At 40.5% G+C, this 15224-nt stretch overlaps 1 protein-coding gene across 1 annotated transcript in view; it reads right to left on the bottom strand.

The window, feature by feature from the left end:
* Window positions 1–11464, bottom strand: part of TAGAP (T cell activation RhoGTPase activating protein) — a 65170-nt gene extending 53706 nt beyond the window's left edge. The window contains exon 1 of the mRNA XM_089530113.1: window positions 11436–11464. Coding sequence (XP_089386239.1) covers window positions 11436–11464 — 29 coding nt within the window. The remainder of the gene's footprint in view (window positions 1–11435) is intronic.
* Window positions 11465–15224: the final 3760 nt, after the last annotated feature.

Here is a 15224-nt window from a genome sequence, read left to right as displayed (position 1 = left end):
CTCAGAAGTCTCCATCCAGAGGGATGGGGAAGGACTGACAGGCTGCTTGGGCTTTAGTTCTTCGCAAATTTTGTTCTCAAAGGAAGCAACAAGTAATTTTAACAATTTTCTTCCTACTGCAAGAAAGTTTTTGAAAGTGTGAACTTTCCAATGTTTATTTTCTAAGGATTTCCTGACTCTTGAGAAACGCATTTTGACAATTATTCAAACATTTTCAATTTTGTTTTTGCATCTCTGATCAGTCCACACAATCGCCCCCCCTACTCTAGTGTGATAAGAAAGGGAGTAAAACTTATGCCTTTCCACTTTTTCCACACCACACATAATGTTATAAATCTCTGTCATAGGCCTCCTCTTTCGTATCACATCTCCTCCAGAAAAAGACACTGGTTGTCACTGATGAGATGCTCCACCCTCCTGGTTATTTTGGATTCCCCTCTATTTAACAAGAATGGGTAGCTGTAATCTTCCAGATATTTGTCATACTGCAGCTCCCATAATCCCCCTCTACTGGCTACGCTAAATATGGTTGTTGGAAATTGTAGGCCAAAAAATCCTGGTGGAAGTAGCAACACGAGCAGCAACTATCTTGACAGTCTGCTTGCCGCTTACATCCTCTACAATGTCCGGATCAGTGGTTCCCAACTTTTGATCTCCCAGATAACTTGGACTTCAGCTCCCATAATTCCTGACTGGGGCTGTTGGCTGCGGCTTCTGGGCTCTGAAGTCCAAGTGGATGGAGAACCGAATGTTCTTTGCCCCAGACAGAGGGGAATTATTGCTGGATCACAAAATATGATGAAAAATATGTAGAGAGCAAGCTGGAAAACAGTATTTTTCTTGTAGTGAGGGTAGAATAGAAACAAGAAAAATCTCGGAAGAAATATCTTGAGAAATTTTCACACAACTCCACCTTCTTCAGTGAAGGGATTATCCCTTACCACAAAGCCATGAAAACATTATCATTTGAGAAGCAGTCAGCCGCACTGAGGTGGAAGTTATGTTTCAGTTGAAAAGAATGTAGCTTAATTCAGGTTAAAAGCATCACACATTAAACTAGTATCTATGAGGGGGATTAAACTGTTATCTAACTGGTTTATACCAGTCCTCCTGGGCTGGCCATCCTGGGTAGAAGGAAGAAAATCCTCCAGTTGTGCAAACTCTGTGTTAGTTGAGTGAGAGTAGCATAGAAAGTTACATCTCAAGCTTTACTTTAGTTTGACAAAAGCAAGGGAAATGTTGAAAAGGAAGAGATGCTACTCTCTGGTCTTCATGCCTTTGGTTATGAGCATGCTGTCTGTGATGATCAGTTCTGAAGTTTCATTAGTCAAGCCTAGCACGAAAGGACATTGCTCAACAGGTACCAAGCAACCAGGGTTGTCTTTGGAAAACAGAACAGAGATATTAATCTTCCCATAACAAAAAGCCAGGCTGGCCAACGATTTTGCATGTCCCAGAGAAGTCAAAGGGAATAATGTGATTAAAATGGGTGCTAAAGCTACAGTAAATGTTAAATGTAAAAGACAGCCATGAGCAAGTAGACTCTCATCCAAAATTATCCACACTGTTTTTGGGCAGAGATATGTGGCAACATACTACCAAATTTCTTAAGGGGAAGAAGAAATTCTCCAGCTATTCCTTGGGGAGGTGTGGGGTTTCACCATTACTGGGAACCAATGTGACATAGTGATTTGAGTGTTGGACTATAACTTTGGAGACCAGGATTGATTCTCCACTTGGCCATGAAACCCACTGGGTGCCCTTGGGCAAGCCACACTCTCTCAGCCTCAGAGGAAGGCAATCCCTTGTAAATAAATCTTGCCAAGAAAACTCCATGATAGGGTTGCCATAAGTCAGAAGCGACTTGAAGGTACACAACAATATCAATGGCAGTAGCACAACCTTCTTCCCCGCATCCAAGAATTACTTTCTTTTACTGCTGCTGCTTCCTTTGCATGGCAGTAACAAATATACTGGCAGACTAACCACCATCTTGTATTCTCACAAGACCTTGGTGGGGCAGAGGATGTGGGTTGATGACTGCTATAATAAATACTGTGCAATGGGGCTGGGGTCTGAAAAGTGGTCTCCTTTTTCTGGAAACATAATTATCGGAAAAAATGTATTTTGAAAAGCTTTGGCTCAGTTCAGTAATGGACACACTCTCCAAAGCAGTGACCATTAGGTAGAACATAAACAAAAAGAGAGGAGGGAGAAACATCTAGCACATAAACTTGAACTGCTTCCATGCACAGGAAGTATATTTTATATATAAATCAAGGATAGGGAACCTTTGGCCTCCCAATGTAGATAAACTACTGCATCCAGCATAATTTATTGGTCAGGTTGGCTTGGGCTGATGGGAATCAGAGCTCAAAACCTTCTCGAGGACCACAGGTCCACCAGTTCTGATGTATACCCTATAGAGGTTGAGTGTTCTTGCTACTCAGTTTCTCTTTACAGTTTCAGTTTTTCTCAGTCAGCCTCTTGGATAAATCCTATTGGACTTAGTGCTTACAAAAGCAAAAGATGTCATGCTGTATCAAGAACAAAAGTCTATCCAGTCCAGCATTTTATTTTTATAGCAGATAACCAGATTCTATAGCTTGCTAGTATAGAAAGCTTGCAAGAAGGACATGGGTCCAATACTACCCTTCTACTTATGTTTTCTAGCATATGGTGTTGAGAGACATGGTCTCTCCAGTACTGGTAAAGCCATGATGAGCCAACATTGTGTAGCAGTTTGAGCACTGGATTACAGCCCTGATGACAACAGCTGGAACCTCCTCTCAGCCAAGGAAACCAATTTGTTAACTTGGGCAAGTCACACTCCCTCAGTTTCGGAGGTCTAAAGATTCGAGGAAGCAAACCCAGTCCATGAAAGCTTATGCTACAACGTCTTTCACACAGTTAGTCTCAAAGGTACTAGAAGATCCCTTTGCACACTTTACTAACATTATGGTATTTTCCAATGAGTATTAGTGTCTCATGATATGTCCAAAGTACTATAGCCTTAGCATACCATCCAACATTTCACAGATGAAAAATGAAACATGCGTGGCCAAACAACTTCAGAACATGGTGGAAACACTGCAGCAAAGCAACAGGAGGGAAAACTGATTGATGAGGAAGAACACACAAAACTACTATTTTAAGCAAAGAAATCCAGGCGTGTGTGTACTGAGTTTAGGAAGAACTGAAAAATGAAAACATCCAAATAAGTGGAACTAGGAAGGATAAAACTTCACCATTCCTCTTCTTGTCTCTTCCTCCTGCTGAGTTATTTGTAGCAAATGAAATAAACTGAGGTTGAAGGGTAAAAGTGGGAGGAGAGAAAAACTAGGGCATATAAAAAGCAGCTGAGAAAATGGGATGGCAGAGGATTATCTGGGGCTGCTCTGCCAAACTGGGACAGGTGAAGGATATCCCTCAGTTTAGTCACCTTGGCTTCTAGTGCCAAGTCATGTCTAATTTGCTCTAGAACCCATTTGGGTCTCTGTTGTAACTGGCTGCCCTATTCTGAAGTGAATTTTGAATCTATCTGCCAGCAGCTGCCTTAGTGATGAACAGAATGCAAACAAACAAATGATTTATCCTTACTGGAGATAAATCTGGATCGATTAGTAGTTAATGCTACTTTGCAATAATTTGTGGAGGGAGTGCCATTCCATGCACATGATCTACTCAGTAGTAAGTTCCAGTGAGTTCACTTATACTTGATGAACAAACACAGTATTTCAGCCAAAAGTGAAAATGGGATAAATTTTTAAAAAGTATATAAGATAACTTAAAACATGCCATTATACCAAGATAATTTTGCTATATCCCATAAATCTCTCTCTCTATATATATATATATATGTGTGTGTGTGTGTGTGTGTGTATAAATTAACAGACACTGAGAAAATAGTGGCTCATGGTCCAGAGTTCCTGTGCTAAATCATCATATCTACTCATATTGGAAGGGTTTGACTCACCAGCTGGATAACAACCAGAGCTTGCACAAAACTTTAGTGAACACATGTGAAGGAGTGGAACTCCAACAATGAATGATGTTCTTGAGGAGCTTAAACAAAGCAAGATAAATGCAAGCTAATTAGCTTCTCCTGTATCTTCTGCCATGTACCATTTGCCCCCTACATTTTACCTCTGTATCAGACTATGTTCAATTCATCCATGGTGGATTTTGTGTACTTAGAGATGTACTGGGAAATGTGTGGTCATCCAGATATTGTTTGGCTGCAACTCCCATCTTCCCCAAATACAATTGCCAATACTGAGAGATGTTGGGAGTTGCCATTTGACATCTCGAGTGCCATATGCTTCCCAGCCCCACTGGGTTAGCTATTGGGATGCAAAATGAGGGCATTGCCTCACCATACCTTCAGCCATGGCAGTTAAAATGGAATGATAGTGATATAATTATACATTGTGATAGGACCCTTTGTTATTTATTTGATTTAGATTCTACCATTCTTCCAGGATTGGGACTCAAGAAGAAAAAAGGAACAAGGAAAACCATGACATTTGGTTCTAGCTCTTGTGTCTCTGATTACATAAGTATTCAGAAAGCTCCTAACCTTGACATTTGTAAATTAGTAAAATACTGTTAACATATCAGCCTGGCTAGTAAGGGTTAAAAATATGACAATTTTGTTATGTTTGATTTTTCACTAAATGAGAGGAATGGGGTCTTTTCTGAGTCTAGGGAATGTTATTGACTCATTATTACTGTAATGCTTCACAACAAGTTCACCAAGTATTGCTTAGCAAAGAATGTGCCAAAGCTACACTCACCTACACTTTTTGGTTTCACAACTGTGGGCAGACAGCAATGACATTTTCATATTACTATCACTTGCTGATACAGGGTGTTGCGGGGAGAGAACATTGAGCATTTTTGGGATTTCATCTGCTGTGAAATTCTAGTAAATAAGCCTGTGATAATATGGACATAAGATTTCATCTTATGTTCTTTTTTACAATGATGTTAGATGTTGATTTTTAATTTTATTTTAGAAAAAGTGTTCTGGGGATCTTGCTCTGTGAGATTCTACTACTGAGCCTATATGAAGCTAAAACATTACATTCTACTACCATACTCTTCTAGCAGCCAGTGTGGTAAAGTGGTTTGAGCGCTGGACTAGACATCTGAGAGATTAGGGCTCAAATCCCCACTCAGCCAGGGAAATCCACTGGGGACCTCGGGCAAGTCACTGTCTCAGCCTAAAAAGCAATAAATCTTGCCATGAAAACCCTATAATAGGGTTTGCTATAAACTGGGACTTGAGTTGAAGCCACATAACAACAGTGGTCCACTAGAGACATGTCAGAGGGCTGAAAATATCTACATAAACAAGACCTAATAGAAGAGTTCAAAAACCAAACTTATTAGTGTAGATTCAGACACAGTCATGCCTAAGGGATAGACTGGGATGGTGTCCTGGTAGCAAGTGCCCATTGCAGGGGTAGTGCTTCCAAGAAGCTTCCCATGGAGTCAAGAAGTTAAAGAATATCTACAACCAGTAACCAAGAAATAGTGCCAGTTATATAGGAATTGGCAAACAAAGCAGATGTCTAAAAGTGAGAAGCAGAGCTGGAGCCACAACAAATTCCTGCCAGGCCATTTGTTGAATCAAGTGAAGAAACGGCAGAGATGAAGTCTATCATCAGGTCAAAGTCAGAAGCCAACAAAGCCAAAGGTATATCAGGAAGAGTAAGAGATGAGAAAGACTGTTTATGGAGATGTAATTTCCAGCAGCCCCACATACTTTCTAAGTATACCAGTTTGTCAGGAGCAGACATAATTTACCCTCTGTTATATCACATTTTAAAATGTCCCAGTTTCTCTCTCCCCCTCCCACTTTCCCCTTTATTTTCAACTTATATGAATTAATACATACTGAGTTCAATGTGCAAAAGTAGGTTGCACTCAGCTAGGGAGAGAAGGGAGAAAAGAGGGTGGAATCCTGCCCTTCTCAGTAGGCTGAGGCAAAAGCAAACTGCCTTCTCCTAGCTTGTTGTGGGCTCTTCCTCACTAATCATGTTATCTATTTTGACCATACACTGATGATGTTGCTTGGGCTGTATATATTCTAGTTTTCATCTGTGGAGGGTATCATCTTGCTGAGAGTATATTGGTTTAGTGGTTTGAACTTTGGCTAGGACTCTGGAGGACCAGGGTTGGGATCCCTGTTCAGCCATGGAAGTGCACTAGCTGAGCTTTGGCAAGTTGTTCTCTTAGGCCTGCTACAGACTGCCAAAATAAAGCTGCTTCGGGTCTCTTTGGAGGTATGCTATTTAAATGATGTATGGGTCCTAAGAATCTGGAAGCTGCACCAAAGCTGCACTCCAGTGCTTAGGAATGGAGTGTGGCTTTGCCGCAACCTCTGGACTCTTAGGACCCATGCATCATTTAAATAGCATACCTCCAAAGAGACCCGAAGCAGCTTTATTTTGGCAGTCTGTAACAGGCCTTAGTCTCAGAGGAAAGCAATGGCAAACTCCCTCTGAACAACTCTTGCCAAGAAAATTGTTGTTTAGGGTCGCCATAAGTCATTACTTTTTTCTGCAGCTGAATCAATGGATTAATTTTACAAGAAATTTTATAAGAAAGGATATTCCAACCAAACATTAGGAAGAATTTCCTGAAAGTTAGCAATAGCAAGTACATTTCTATACCACTTATCAGTGCACTTAAGCACTCCCTAAGCATTTTATACAGTGTAAGTTAATTGGCCCCAACAAGCTGGGTACTCATTTTAGCAACCTCGGAAGGATGCCAGGCTGAGTTGACCCTGAGCCCCTGGCTGATATCAAACTCACAACCTTGCAACTGTGAGTGAGTGGCTGGAGTGCTGGAATTTAACCACTGTGCCATCAGAGCTCCTGTTATATAGTGGAATAGAGAAGATGGTGGCATTTGTAAAATAGAATATCAATGGGCATCTCTCAGCATACTTTAGTAGCAGATTTTTAGACTGTTAGAAGTATATACTCAACTATAAGTCAACTTCATGTATAAGTCGAGGGCAGGTTTGGAGGCTAAAATTATGGATTCTAGTATGACACATGGATAAGTCAAGGGTAAAACTTAGGGCTATTTGGCAAAGGATTTAAAGGACGGAGCAAAAGAAAACAATGCCAAAGAACTTACAATGTTCTAACAGGCATAACTGTGCTCACTCTAAAAGCTGGATGGATGGGAGAGTAAAGGAGAGTCAATGTTTCCAGTTTCCAGTTACCAGGGGTAGTTCCTTCTTTTAATAAGAGTTAAAATACAGAACTTATGTTGACCCATGCATAAGTTGACTTGGGCTTTGGGGGTCAATTTTTGAGTATATACAGTAGCTCGTGCATAGGGCCACTTCCAACTGTATGGTTCTATAATACCATATCCCTTTGTTTCTCTTTGAGGCTATCTGCCTCCTAGGAAGAGCCCTTGTGCCCTGCCTCTTCAAGTATTGCTGCTGCTCTACAGGGGTTGCAGGTAGTTCTTCTCCTGCCACAGAATACATCTCCTCTGTAAGGACTAAAGATCTAGCTACCAGATGCCACATTATTCCTCGTCCCCATTTTGAAGTTCCTTAGTACTTGTCAAAAGCTCCCTAAATTCCTTGTTTTAAAACAAAGTGCTGGTGGGTGTAGTTTGTGTTTGCTTGTTTTTTGCCACCACACTGCTACAAACAGTTGAAGAGGTCACAAAAATTGGGCAGAGAGATTATGCATCCTCTGGAACATACATTGTTCACCCCTGGCAAACAGTCATTGAAACCAATGGAATTTATATTAGTTGTGACTTGTCCCATTGATTTCAGCGGGTATATCCTAAGCATGATGGCATCTGGATTCAACCTTAAATGATTTTCATCTTCTAAATATGTTCATTTTCTTAAGAATGTCATCTGATTAATATCAGTTTGATTTGTTAAGTCTGCAGCCTCTAACAGTTCAGAGAAAGCTGTCAGGAGAAATGAATGATTATTGTGCTTGAGAACACATGATTTGAGAACATCTGATTCAGAAAACCCTGGACCATCACTTTAAATTCTTAACCAGCAGCTGTTTTCTTCTATTTATACTCAACAGTGAGGACAGAAGCCCCAATACAAATTGGGACCCTAATGCAGGAGTAGAGGGGTTTTGAACTTCTTCCATTGCTTCTGTTGCATGTGAAATCCCATCTCATCAGCAATTTGAATTGTAAAATACTGTCTTCATAGTTGTTGTGTGCCTCCAATTCATTTTTGACTTAAGGCAACCCTTACTGTTTTGCAATATAAATTGTTGTACAAGGGAGGGCAGGATTGTGATGGTACGTACACCCTGCTGTTCCACAAACAAGACCTCCACTAAGTCTCAAAGCCTATGCTTACTCCACAGTAAAAATGAAAACATAATGTCTGCTTTGAGCTCTAGAGAGTGGTTTGGAACAATTCATAGCCCACTTGATTTGTGGACACTTAAGAGGTTTGTGAAATAATTTCTTGTAATATAAACACAGAATACTAGCACAATAACTTGCTTCTCTTTAATGATTTGTCTGTTTTCATGGGAGGAGGAATGTAGTCAATAAAACATAATCCTTTCTAAGAGCCATCTAAAGCACCTTGAGATGACTGGTGTTTTGTTTTGTTTTTTAAAAATGAAATGAACTGAAGAAAGGAAAAGCCAAGTAGGAGTGCAAAATTCAGGTAATACTTGCCTATGGATTTGTGGCTTTCTGAATCAATCTGAAGTGACCTTTAACACCCACGAACTGGAGCAAGTTAACCACAAGCTAGCCAGATTTGCAGACAAGCTGCTACAACACTGCATAAATAATGCAGTTTGACACCATTTTAATAGTCATAGCTCCAGCCATTGGAATCCTGGGATTTATAGTTTGTTGTGGCACCAGAAGTTTCCAGAATTCCATAGCATTAAGCCATGGCAGTTAAAACAGTGTCAAACTGCATTAATTCTGCAGTGTAGATACAGCCTGGCAAGCCATCAGTCAGATGTAAGTCTGCATGTGCCCTTTTACTTCCATAAATTTCTTAAACCTATGTGGAATAATAGAGAAATAATTACATAAATGAAAAGTAATGGGCAGAACTGAAGACTGACTTAACATTGCAAACAACACTTTGTAAGTGTGTGCTTTATGGAAACTGTATTGCAAACCCATCTCTGCCCAACAAGAAAACAGTTAAATGCATTCCCTGGTGTGCCTGGTGGAGTGTGTGGATGATTAGTTTCTTGTACTTTGTCACAGATAAATATAGGAGAACAACAAACCTATTCATTCTTCATCCTGGCACAAAAAGGGCTTTTCTTATCCAGTGAACCTCATTTGTTGATTTCCCACAAGGTCTTCTTTAATTACCCCTGCTTTGCTGCATATGCAGGGCCACTTTTAAAGAAAATGTTATGACTACATGCCAATATGTGTGCCTCAAACTGCACTGCTTTTGTCAGTTCTGGAGCTCTTCTGATGGCAACCCCCCCCAAAAAAAACAACAAACAAACACCTAAGCCAACATGGGGAAGATTGTTAAAACTTGTATTGAAGTATTAGAAACAAGACGGCAGAGAGGAGGTATTGGCCTTGGGTAGGTTCCCATACCCACCATCATTTCACAGGTGAAAACTGGGACTTGTGTGGTCAAGCAACATCAGTGCATGATGAGGATGACAAAAGTGATTCATGAGGAAAACACAAGCTAAGAAACACTACTTTGCTTTAGCTTGAGTCTACCGAGAAAGACAACATTCATTCCCCTCCTCTCCTCTCCTTTCCATGTTAATTGAATGCAAACTATTTTTGCACTTTGAACTTAGTTTACAGCAACTGCGGTGAGCAGTGGATGAAGTAGGAGAAGGTGAAGAGAAACTGGGACAATTTATAAGCAGCTTAAAAAGTGAGGTGACAGAGGAGTAATCAGTATCCCTGCCAAATCAGGCTGGTTATCAGGAAGGAATGCACTACCCCATTCCCCCTACAACTAGATGATTATTGGTGCTGTGACCCAGCTTCCAGCCTCCTCCAAACTTTTATAATGTCTTCTGGAAGGCTCTTTTCTCTCTCCCAGCACCATAAGAGGCACAGCTGTTCACTAAGTAGGTAGGAATGAGTGTATTGCCCTTCCATATGAGTGGATAGGGGTGTCAAAAATTTACCTAAATTCCCTGAGGGCTTGTGGAGAGGGGAGTTACTGCTTTACAGTACTAAATCATCAGATTTACTATCTGATAAAATATTTTATTTAACTAGAACCCTCATCAGCCCCAGGTGGTATTCTAGTTTCCCATGAGCAGATGTCATGGATAATGGGAGCTGAATTTTAGCAACATCTCAAGGTCCATAGGCTCACCACCCATATCTAAGATGAAAAGAACACCAAACCAAGGAAATGTTGCTATTACAGTAAAGTATGTGTGTTCAAGTCATCTGTTGACTTATTGAGACCATATGAGTTTCATAGGGTTTTCTTAGGCAAGGAATACTCAGAAGTAGTCTGTCATTGTCTTCTATGCAATATAGTCCACAGCACCTGTTATTGCTTTGTGGTCTGCCTTTCAAGTATTGACTAGGCCTGACCTTGCTTGGGTTCCAAAATCAGACAAGATTTGGTACCTTCACAGTATTACCATCTGTCAGACTGTGCATATAAGTGATCCTTTATGATGTCTCGTGATCTCAGATATATAAGGGAAACTCTACTTTGTTCTTTTTTTCCCTCTTAGAGAAATTTAGACTTTAATGTCATAGAATGGGGCTTTCTTTGTGATGGCACCCACTGATGCCTATTCATTCCTTACATTCCAGAGCTTCTTTCCAAGTTGAACATAGTGGGTGATAGGAACATATGTTTCTCCCTGCCATCCACATCCTGGCTCTGGCAGTCAGTCAAGAATGTCCTAGGTAATTTGGATAGATATCTTTGCTTATCCTCCTGGCCAGTGTTGATATCTGCTCTTGCGCCATGAATTTATTGTCCCCCTTTAAACTTTACATATACCATTATTAGTCAGACTGTCTTAACCAAACTCCTCTCTACTTGCATTAGCACTTCTGAGCTATCCATTTGTGCCAGTTACATGCAAACCATTTGTGCATGTCAGGTCCTTATATCTCCTATTAGTATTAAAAGAAATGACAATCACATTTTGGTGCTGATAACTCTGGTTGCAAGACATAAACACTGGTTCATAGATTTTCAGCATACTAAGGCTAAAAACATTCTTGTATTTCACAATTCAGGTAGAAAAATCTCATTGATAGAACAAGCCATGCAACTTGATTCAGTCAGACAGGAGATGTGCCTACCACCACATCTTTACCATTTAAACTAATTGGAATTAAAAAAGAAAGTGCCATCTTCTTGGACTGATACCTCTATCCTGTGATCCAAAATAGATTATAAAAATTAACAGTGATGTTCTTGTACTCACCAGATTCCTAGCTGCAGTATTGTCGTCATAGCTTCCCCTCTGCACTTCACTTAGAAAATCCAGATTGGACATGCCAGTGTGAATATGACTGTGTGAGTAGCCCCAGTTTACAAACAGGCATAGCAAAACTGGACCTGAATAGTCAAAGAGGCTTGGCTAGCTATTCTATTGAGTGCTAATGAGCAGGATGTGCCAGATAAATCTGCAAGCTAGAACACATCGGAAAGGAGGAACAATTTGGGCTGCTGTTTACAAAGTCAGTGCACCGATAAGGCCTCAGGAAGTTTATCAAATTAAACAACAACCTTACATGTTCTTTGAATGACCTTATCTCGCCTTTTTGGGGAATGGGCTTGTTATAGGAGTCTTTATCACACAAGGCTAGCAAAGCAAAATTTCAACAGGATAAAAGTGTCTTTGGGCTGTTCTTATCAGACGACTTGGTGTCTCTGTTCTTGCTGCTTTGCATGTAAATCTTTGGTGGAGGACACATTTTCATTAACAGGGAAAACTTGTCAATAACCTCCAACATTGCTGCTATTCTCTCAGTCTCCCTGGTGCAATAAGTCCCTTCTGAGGCAGTAACGATATGACAGCAGCCTGGAGAAGAGAAGGTTAAGAGGTAACATTTTAGTGGGTGCAAATCTGCCTTGCACAATAACAAAATCATGGGAAAAGCCGTATGTGTCAAATCTTTTACTGAAATGCAAACATTTAAGTGAGAAGAGTCTGTTCAGAAAATGCTGGCAACCATCGTGTTTGCTATTCTTAACATTTTAATGACAGGAGGACCCAAAAAGGGCATGAGTTTCTGAGGAATATTCTAACTTTGTTGTTTGAAAGTAAAGGGCCTGAATAGACAGGCCAAAATAAAGCTGCTTCGGGTCACTTTGGAGGTATGTTGTTTGCAGGCATGCTGTAAATGATGCATGTGTCCTAAGATGCCAGAAGCCACACCAAAGCCATGCTCCAGTACTAAAGATTGGAGTGCAGCTTTGGCACAGCTTGTGGCCTCTTAAGATCCATGTGTCATTTAAACAGCATACCTCCAAAGTGATGTGAAGCAGCTTTATTTTGGCCTGTCTGTTTGGGCCCAAAGATAGAAAGACTCTTACTTTCTCAATGATGCTTAAAAAGTTCATAGGTAATTAATATATACAGTGGGCCTTTGGTATCCACTGTGGTTTGAATCTGAGACTCCCCATGGATACCAGGATCTGTGGATGCTCAAGTCCCATTAAATACAATGGCATAATTAAATGGTGTCTCTTATATCAAGTAATTAAAAGAAACTGGGGTCTCTACTTTCTCCTACCACTGGGCCTCCCCCCCACACAACAGCTGATGTTTTTAATAAAATTTTAAAATAATACCATTTAAAAAAAAAAATCCCGTGGGCCCTACTTCCTCCTCCCTCTGAGCCTTGCCTCACTTATACCATCTCTTCTGTGTTTTAAAGGGATGCAGGCAAATGCCTCAACCTGTTTCTGCCCAAAGGCAAATGTTTTGGGCAGCAATGGTGTCACTCCCCTTTAGAGTGTCATCTGGTGTTCTCTGAAGCCCCCACAACCCCTAGTCATGCCACTGGGCTCATGTCATAAGAACGTGGAAAACTGACTAATTTTAGATTATGGGCTGTAAACGTACCTCAAGCACACTCAACAATGAAAAAGCCTGGATAAAACTGCTAAGCTTCAAGTATGTGATTGCAATTGCCAAGGGCTTGTTTTGGGCCCATGACCTGTTAGTTATGAGTTACTTCAGCTGGGACAAAACAAACAAACAAAAGCAGCAGTTACCAAAATGATATTGTAGAGAGTGGCAAGTAAAAACCTCAAACCACCAGATAATGTGTTATATCAGTTGCCGTCAAGACAGAACAGAATGTACCACATCACACTAAATCTGCTACTTTAATTCTGTTCTTGGAGTAAATCTGTTGATGATGCTCTGATAGGACTGGCATGTAGCTCAAGGGAACATTGCATAACACTTGGATCAGCTGGATATTGAACTTTCTTCTCACCTTTCTCGCATGTTTCTCCCCATCTGGACTGCAGGCATTGTACCTTGTGCTGTATGAATAATAGCTTGGCAATAATCCTCTCTACAAGAACTGAGCTCTCCCCCTCTCTTCCCTTGTAAATTTTCTCTCTCCCTACCCCCAGCAGTGAGTTATTAGGGAAAGATTTGCTTTTTTCACAAGCCATGAAAAGATGGTTTGCAAGGGTTTTATGAAATGAGAGTGAAGAGTATATGAAGAATGCATCCGTACTGCAGAAATAATCCAGTCTGACACCGTTTTAACTGCCATGGCTCCATGCAATGGAATCCTGGGATTTATAGATTGTTGTGTCCCAGAGCTCTCTGACAGAGAAGACTATAGGTCTCACAAAATGATGATTCCAAGAATTCCATTGAGCCATGGTAGCTGAAGTGGTGTCAAACTGGATTATTTTTGAGCTGCAGATGCAGCTGAAGTTAACTTGAAGGCCATGGGTTGCCCACTTTGCATTAAAGCATGAGGCAAGTGGTGCATTTCAACTCACTGGGAGAGATTTCCAGTGTAACTAATGAGTATGCAGATCCCTTCCCATGGCTGACCATTCTTTCCTTATTAGACTTCTTCAAGGTCCCTGCAACTACTTTTAAGGTGGTGCGCAAATGTCCTCCTTTCCAGGACATGTCCTATGTTTCAACTTTCTGTCCAGGAGGAATTTCAGAATTGGAGCATGACTAAGAAGTATGAATTTATAATTATATGAGTGATTTTAGTTTTTGTTTTTGAATGCCCTACATTTTTCTTGAACGTCCTACAATTTGTAGTGCCTTGTCCTCCTTTGCGGTCAGGACATCTGGTCACCCTGGAGGAATGGCTAAGCATTAGCAAGGAGTTCATTATTCATTCTGACCAGCTGCAGGTATGTTGATTTTTTCCCTGTCAATCTTTTTACTTTAAAATTGCCTCTTTTTAAGTATCTGTTTTCATTAATGTTATTTCTATCTTCCATTAATGATTTATCCAAAATCTCACCTGTTCTAATGGTGATTTCAATCTGCTATTATGCTGACACTAATAAATTGTTTCTATATGGGCTTGAATAAAGTCTCTTTTATTTCTCCCCTCTCTAACCTTACTTTATACGTTAATTTTTCAGATAAAGCTATGGCCCATATTCTATTCAGCCAATATTGTATCAAAAAGTTCTCTGATTTTTCCACACTTTGATGATCTCCATCATTGCAGCACAGACCAAAAATAATATAATGTCTTTATTTGGTAAATTCTCATTTTCATTTTCAAATAAAGAAATAAGAAGTAATGCCCAGGTATAGTGCAATGAAAGCAAAATATGTTACATTAAAGAAACCTTCTTCCTTTTCCTCTTCCAAACTAGTAACCAGCTGACAACCAAGAAGGCAATAACAAAATAGTGACCATTCTAGCTGATACTTCCTGAGGAGACTCAACTATACTGGAGTCTTGGTTGTCCAAGTTTGTAAGATCATCTCAGGATAAGGGGCTCAGTTTTATGTGTGCATGTGTGTGTATGTGTGTGGGTGCCCTCCCACTCTACCCCCAATAACAAGTTCCAAGGTTCAAACGAGATCTCCTAACTGTAATGATAAGCCAGCATCTAGCGGTTTGAGTGATGGACTGGGCCTTCAGGATGCTGGGGTTCGAATCCCCGCTCAGCTATGGAAATCCACTGGGTGACCTTGGGCAAGTCACACTCTCTCAGCCCCAGAGAAAGACAAAGCATTGTTGTAGGATCATTGTACCCTTCC

This window comes from Sceloporus occidentalis, unplaced genomic scaffold (genome assembly GCF_023333645.1).
Source record: "Sceloporus occidentalis isolate IW3139 unplaced genomic scaffold, rSceOcc1.0.p SCAF_6, whole genome shotgun sequence".
Classification (NCBI taxonomy): domain Eukaryota; kingdom Metazoa; phylum Chordata; class Lepidosauria; order Squamata; family Phrynosomatidae; genus Sceloporus; species Sceloporus occidentalis.
The sequence above is the reverse complement of the archived record's forward strand: the minus strand, read 5'-3'. Positions and strand labels throughout refer to the sequence as shown.